The 8,081-nt window shown below is 36.0% G+C and overlaps 1 protein-coding gene across 1 annotated transcript; it reads left to right on the top strand.

The window, feature by feature from the left end:
- Positions 1–1,065: 1,065 nt before the first annotated feature.
- On the top strand, positions 1,066–4,891 carry LOC122792048 (nuclear factor 7, ovary-like; the record flags this gene model as incomplete). Its single annotated transcript, XM_044059870.1, has 3 exons — positions 1,066–1,318; positions 4,530–4,561; positions 4,776–4,891. Coding segments are annotated over exons 1-3 (334 nt in total), but the record flags the coding sequence as incomplete, so codon positions are not given.
- Between the last annotated feature and the right edge of the window lie 3,190 nt (positions 4,892–8,081).

The raw sequence follows: 8,081 nt of genomic DNA, 5'->3' as shown, positions 1-8,081 counted from the left end.
ATTATTTATTATTAAATATTTTAAACCCTTTCAACTATGGCTGTTTTGTGTAGAGATAAGTTAAGCTCTAAGAGTACATTGCATGTATAAAGTGATCCTGGACCAAGTCACTCTAAGAAGCCTTGACTGTTTAGTCGCACTTACCATTTTATAATAATATTGCACAGTAATAATTGGACACCCTTTTAAGGGCCTTTGGGTAGCTGATAAATATTAGCTGGAAGGTAGCAGTGATTTCTACCATATAGTCTGGGTAAAAAAGGCACAGCTGGAGAATCTGTGCCAGCCTTCCCCAGGAGAGTCTGTGTGTTTATATATAACTCTTATCTCAAAGTGTGTGTGTGTCAGCTACTTGGGCAGGGACATGAAGCACTGGTTGGACAGAGAGGGTGCTGGAAGTTTTAGCTTGCCCAGCTGGCTGAGATCTGGACCCTATAGCTGTGCCAGTGGGGAGTCTTATTGGGGACCTGGAGAGAAAGGGGGAAACCAGCCCCAGACTGAGTGTGATCTCTGTGTGCTCTTATGAGAAATTGTACTTTACTGTGTGTGTATTTATTATCCTTTCCCAATATGGACGCCCCTCACTGGTGTTAAATTGTACTTTACTGTGTGTGTATTTATTATCCTTCCCCAATATGGATGCCCCTCACTGGTGTTAAATTGTACTTTATGGTGTGTGTATTTATTATCCTTTCCCAATATGGACGCCCCTCACTGGTGTTAAATTGTACTTTACTGTGTGTGTATTTGTTATCCTTTCCCAACATGGATGCCCCTCACTGGTGTTAGTGGTGAGGACTGAGGCTCCTTGATTGCTGGGCCAGTGCACGGGCGTCACAACCTATGCAAACATCAATTTGTTCTCAAGCCCAGTTTGTTAAACACACATGTAGTCACCTTGAAACCAGTATACCAATAAGGTAGTTAATGGCTGGTTAACAGATTTTAAACTAAGTACTGGTAACTCAGTGCCGTATTCAGCTGCTATTCAGTAATATTTGCAACCAGAGTCACCTAGCATCATCTGTGTTGGTCTTAAGCTGATCACATGAGCATAATCTGGTAAAATGTTTCTCCCCTCTAGGATAAGGCCTGGGATCTGGAAGTGAACATTATACTACAGTTCACTAAAATGATTAAGTTTCTCAATGAGAAGAAAGAAAACTTGATCCAACAGCTCAGGCAGGATGAAGCACAGATCCTGAAGGAGATGGAAAAACGTCTGAAGAGCATTAATGTAGAAACTGACCACATACGCAAGGTAATAAAAGACATCCAGTCACAGATAGAGAAACAGGACTCACTAATGTTTCTTATGGTAAGACATTAAAAATTATTAATAATAATAATAATAATAATAACTGCATATAAAACATTATTATTATTTACTAGACAGTCTATCCTTTATTATGGTTGTTTTGTTGACCATGTATTTATGATCTGGAATGAACCAGCTGTAGCATTAAATGAATTTGTCAGTTATTTGCACAACACTACATCTTTTCTAAAATTTACTATGATGTTTTCTTATGAGCATATTGAATTTTTGGTGTACGTTTGATGATAAATGGTAATAAACTATCTACAGTATTTATAAAAAAAAGTAAAGAAACATGTTTTACACAGAGATAGTATGCATCCCTGTCACATACATATCAGATTTATAGCGCAGCCAGACTTAACAACAGAGATATTATGTTAGATACTTTTAAAGAAATGAAAGTTGACTTCTTAGCTAGAGGCTATAATGAAAGTGAAACTGATCACACTATTGATGAGGTAACTGATCACACTGTTGATGAGGTAACTGATCACACTATTGATGAGGTAACTGATCACACTATTGATGAGGTAACTGATCACACTGCTGATGAGGTAACTGATCACACTATTGATGAGGTAACTGATCACACTATTGATGAGGTATTATCACATAGAGAAGATTATGCAAGACCTTACTTCTCTGATAATAATATTGTCCCTAGAGATAACATTAATTCTAATAATTTTAGGATGAATTTAACATATTCAAATAATGCACATTTAGTTTGTGACATTAAAGAAAGAACTGTCTAATTTTATTGACAGATTACAAGTGCAAAATGTTTTTAGATGATACTCCCCACTTTTGTTTTATAAACAGTCATTCTTTAAAATGTAGATTACATTATAATATAGGTAGAGAAGAGAATCCTAAGTCCAATAGAAATGGTAGTTTTGATGTCGAACATGTCATCATCATCATCTTCTTTCGGGCGTTCCCATTACGGGTCACCACAGTAGATCACCTGTTTCCATTTCTTCCTGTCCTCTGCATCTTGCTCTGTCACACCAACCACCTGCATGTCCTCTCTCACCACATCCATAAACCTTATCTTAGGCCTTCCTCTTTTCCTGTTACCTGGTAGCTTCATCCTTAGCATCTTTTTCCCAATATACTCAGCATCCCTCCTCAGCACATGTCCAAACCAACGTACATGTAATATGTGTAAATTCATTTGTAATGACAAATGTTATGTCCATCCATCTACTGCTCATTTACTATTTCAGTTTTTTATGCTGACTGTAAAAGCAGTAACTTACTGTACTTAGCAATCTGTAAACTGTGTTGTAGGTTTTATGTAGGAAAAACAAATAGGACACTTAAAGATCACATAAGAGGACATCTGTACTAAATAAAGAAATGCAATCTAAGGAATGCTTTGTATAGGCATATACGTGCAGCTGGTAATGAGCGTACTTTTCATTTTTTAGTTCTACAATTGTATAAAGCTGGCAAAAGGGGAGGGGACATTAAAAAACCCACAGAATGCTTAGAAGTTAACTGGATACTTGAGTTCTGAGCAGACAAGGGCTTATGTCTTAATGAGGCTGTCCCTTTAATACCAGTATTGAAGTCACATGCATTAGCCCACTAGATTTGTAATTAATGATTTTTTTCAATAAATTGTGTTTATTTGAACTTGTTGTATTAATGGTCTGAAGAAGCGCTGTGAAGGTGTGAAAGCGCTTACCATCTTTTGTATGAAATAAAGTTGATTTTAAGCCACACTAACTGGTTTTATTATTGTTGACACTGGTGACTGCATGTGATGTAAACATTATTTTTACAATAACTAGTTTTATTATTGTTGACACCGGTGACTGCATGTGATATAAACATTATTGTTACAATAACTGGTTTTATTATTGTTGACACCGGTGACTGCATGTGATATAAACATTATTTTTACAATAACTGGTTTTATTATTGTTGACGCTGGTGACTGCATGTGATATAAACATTATTGTTACACTAACTGGTTTTATTATTGTTGACACTGGTGACTGCATGTGATATAAACATTATTTTTACAATAACTGGTTTTATTATTGTGGACACTGGTGACTGCATGTGATATAAACATTATTTTTACAATAACTAGTTTTATTATTGTTGACATGGGTGACTGCATGTGATATAAACATTATTTTTACAATAACTGGTTTTATTATTGTTGACACTGGTGACTGCATGTGATATAAACATTATTGTTACAATAACTGGTTTTATTATTGTTGACACTGGTGACTGCATGTGATATAAACATTATTGTTACAATAACTGGTTTTATTATTGTTGACACTGGTAACTGCATGTAATATAAACATTATTTTTAAATAACTGGTTTTATTATTGTTGACACTGGTGACTGCATGTGATATAAACATTATTGTTACAATAACTGGTTTTATTATTGTTGACACGGGTGACTGCATGTGATATAAACATTATTGTTACAATAACTGGTTTTATTATTGTTGACACGGGTGACTGCATGTGATATAAACATTATTGTTACAATAACTGGTTTTATTATTGTTGACACTGGTAACTGCATGTAATATAAACATTATTTTTAAATAACTGGTTTTATTATTGTTGACACATTATTGTTACAATAACTGGTTTTATTATTGTTGACACGGGTGACTGCATGTGATATAAACATTATTGTTACAATAACTGGTTTTATTATTGTTGACACGGGTGACTGCATGTGATATAAACATTATTGTTACAATAACTGGTTTTATTATTGTTGACACTGGTGACTGCATGTGATATAAACATTATTGTTGCAATGCTTTGTGGTTCATGCTTACAATGTTCTCACCTACTTCAATATTGTATTGCTTGCACAATGCCTAATGCAACAGTCTTGCTATACTCCTGTACCTTCAATAACCAGACCCTTTGCCATGAATGTATCATACCCAGCAACAAGATGGATGACTGTTTCCAATTCTTTTTTTAGATGATAAATATACTAGGAGTATAAGTTGTACTGCAAAGTAACATTTTGTATGAAATAACTTTTTAAGAGAAAATGACCTCAGAATTCAGCTCATGAAACAGCAGACATTACATTGCATAGTTTCCAGAGTTCTTGCATGTCATAGCAAGAGCAATGCTATATTTAGATCTGAAACAAAAATAATTTGATGAGAGCTCGCTTTGATATACTTTTCCACTCTGTTCAATGCAGGAAATTAAGACCACCATGAAAAAGTATGAAAAGTGAGTATATGTTTAATTATCTGCCTTCTTAAAACTAAGCTGCATCATCCTTGTGTGTGTGTGTGTGTGTGTGTGTGTGTGTGTGTGTGTGTGTGTGTGTGTGTGTGTGTGTGTGTGTGTATATATATATATATATATATATATATATATATATATATATATTTAAAGAAAATGGCCTTTTTAATTAATTCATTAATTTATTTATTTTTTACAGATGTAACTTAACAAATGTGGGAAGTAAGTTGGTAAAGCGTGACTTGAATGTTGGGGTATGCAATGGCCCCCTGCAGTACTATGCTTGGAAGGAAATGAAATCCATTATACAACCTCGTAAGTGATCTATTCTGATTACTTTTTAACAGTTAATTTATCCCTAGTACTTGATAAGTTAGATTTTAAACCCACAACTAGAAATAATGTATTTATTTTACATTTGTTAAAGTGATTTGCCAACATTTTTATATACATTGTGACATCTGATTCAGGTGTCAGAATATATTTTCTCACTTGTCCTTCCTTTCATTTTTGGGACTGGCTGTTTAATAACCTTTGTAAACGTTTTATTAAACCATGGCCCAAATAAATTTAGTTTTCTTGCTGTGATGTTACCTTTGATTAACATGCAGTGCATCCATGACCTATAATGAAGTATATTCGCTCATGCCCAGAGATGCACCCTTTAAAGTCTGTGTACACAACTCACATTTTTCGTATGCCAACATTGGTGAGGTTAAAATTCCCTGTTTTTACTCAGTGCTGTTATCATATGGAAAACATGTTTGGAAGTATTTTTCTTGGTGAAGAATATTCCAAAAATGCTCCTTGATGGGCGAAAGTATTGTTTAGCAGTTAGGGACTATATGCTGTGATGTAAAGGTAAGCTTCCAAATGTCAGCAAATCACTTTAACTGGGATAGTGTACTGGTCTGCAGGCCCCTTTCAGGCACAACCTGGGCTTGATGGGGTAGTACAAAAGTAAAATAACATTGAATAATTAGTAGTAAGCTCATAGTATAGCTTAAGAAAGTACACATTATACAATAAAAAAACATAATTAAAAAGCTGGCATTCTAAATATAGTGCAATGTTCAGTTTACATCGATCTGTAGGCCCTTGTCAGGAATGTCCCAGGCCTGGTAGGATTCTAACATAACGAGGATTAAATAATGGCATGTTCAGAGTGAAAACGTAAGACGTTGTACACAATATCGCATACATGCTGAGTGATCAACAGCAGTTTTGGTGAACGCAAATACATCGAGAGCCATTCTTGGAAACTATTTCCATCAAACCTTGCACATGATTGTTTTTGCAGAAGTGTAAGCCTCCCCTTGCATCCCTAGCACCTCCTGAACTTATATATACCAACTTTGTGGAGGTACAGCAGTGGGGAAAGATTAAACCTGCGCTGCTGATTAAAGTAGTTTTGTCGAACATCACTCAGTCTATCAGCATTTACCAAAACAACAACTGAAGAATTGACAGGCACCCACAATATGTTAAATGCAATGAGAATTAAGTGAAAGAAGTAAATAAGATACAATGGTCGATACAATGCAACGAAAATGTGTAGCAGAAGGAAAACGACATAAACAATTTGTCCTAATATAGGAGTGTTGGGTTACAGAAGTTTGATCAATTATTAGAAAATGTCAGGGTGACACTTACCAAGTTAACAGGATAGATAAAATTAATAAGAGAGAAGAAAATTGTTATGATAAATGGAATGACTCCACTACTGAAACCTGAATACCAAAACTCAACATGCTGCAAGTCTGCACTGAAAAGTAATGGTAAAAACACAGAAGAGCAAAAAACTTAACTGTAGGAGATTCTTGTGGAAGGGTCTCCCAAAGGAAAGGAATCACTGCCACTGCACACTCAGAAATTGTGCACCGGCAGTGACACACTCAGAAATTGTGCATCGGCAGTGACACATTCAGAAATTGTGCACCGGCAGTGACACACTCAGAAATTGTGCACCAGTAGTGACACACTCAGAAATTATGCATCAGCAGTGACACATTCAGAAACTGTGATCCAGCACTGACACACTCAGAAATTGTGCATCAGCAGTGACACACTCAGAAATTGTGCACTGGGAATGACTTCCTATTGTAAACAACTGGTAATCTCTTCCTCAGCATCTTGTATCTCAGGCACCTGAAACTAAATGAAACTTGGTGTACCCCACTACAGTAAGACCATCAGAGGATGAGTTGTGGAGGAGAGGCATCCACTGTTCTTGAGGTCGGATAACTTGGCTGTACTACAGTAAGACCATCAGAGTATGAGTTATGGGGCAGGTGTAGACACTGTTCTTGAGGTCAGATAACTTAGCTGTACCCCAGTACAAGACCATCAGAGTATGAGTTATGGAGGAGGGGTGTGCACTGTTCTTGAGGTCAGATAACTTGGCTGTACTACAGTAAGACCATCAGAGTATGAGTTATGGGGCAGGTGTAGACACTGTTCTTCAGGTCAGATAACTTAGCTGTACCCCACTACAGGGCTATATGGCACATGGAGATATTCCCAGTAACCTCCTTCTCTTCTCATATTGTTTTACTGCTAAAGTAAACAGTAGGGTTATGGTTGAGAAAGTTTTTTCTGAACCTTATTGCTTTTATTTTAGAGTACCCCAGGGGTCAGCACTATGTGCCCTTCTGTTTACATTATTATTAATTATCTTTATCCAATGAAGTCATTTCTTTATGCTTTGCAGTGTGCAGATGATTTGTAATCTGTTATGTTTAGTCCACTTTTGTTGTTATTAGAGAAAATGCTCCCTGTGGTTTCAATAACTGATTTACTAGACTTCAGAGGTAACAACTGGAAATTAAGTAAAATAAATATATGCCTTCTGGTACTACAAACAAATTTATCAAGGGTCCCTCAACCTGCATTCTACATATTTCTAATGGTTTATATCACAAATGGCTGGTACCTTTAAATACAAGGGAGGCTGGTTACATATCTTGAGTTGCATACAGATGTTGTAACAGTTTAGCCTAACTTGGAAAATCTCAATGTTCTCTTCACTCAGAAGCATGTCTAGCTACTGGATAGTTTCTTTAAATACTTTTCAGACCCTTTTAAGTAAGGCGGGCACCCTCATCATCCTTTCACTAAAAAATAAAAATGTCACTGCATTATATTGCAAATATCAGGCTGTCTGCCAATCAAACACTGCACCGACCTTCCCTATTGTACCCTCCAATATAAACGTCAGTTACAGGATTTTTGTATACTTATTGCAACTTAATTATACATCAGTGATGAGCCCTACAATGTGGGTTCCATTCAGGATTGTACCCGTAACGTTTCTGAACCAAGAAATTGGCTAAAATGCTGACAAAGCCTTCACTGAAGTAACATCATCTGTCTGTTCCTCTGTATGTATTAATTTAAGTTTGCAGGAAGCTAATCAGTTAAGGTCTACCTACTTTCATGTCCTTGCTGAAAGACTGACCTCTAAATGTAGACTTTATCCCAACAGAACTTTACTGACATAAGTTTA

Source organism: Protopterus annectens, unplaced genomic scaffold (assembly GCF_019279795.1).
Source record: "Protopterus annectens isolate FY-2018-M unplaced genomic scaffold, PAN1.0 ctg66073_obj.part0, whole genome shotgun sequence".
Taxonomy (NCBI): Eukaryota; Metazoa; Chordata; order Ceratodontiformes; family Protopteridae; genus Protopterus; species Protopterus annectens.
Note: the sequence above shows the minus strand (reverse complement) of the source record. Positions and strands in the feature narration are given on the sequence as shown.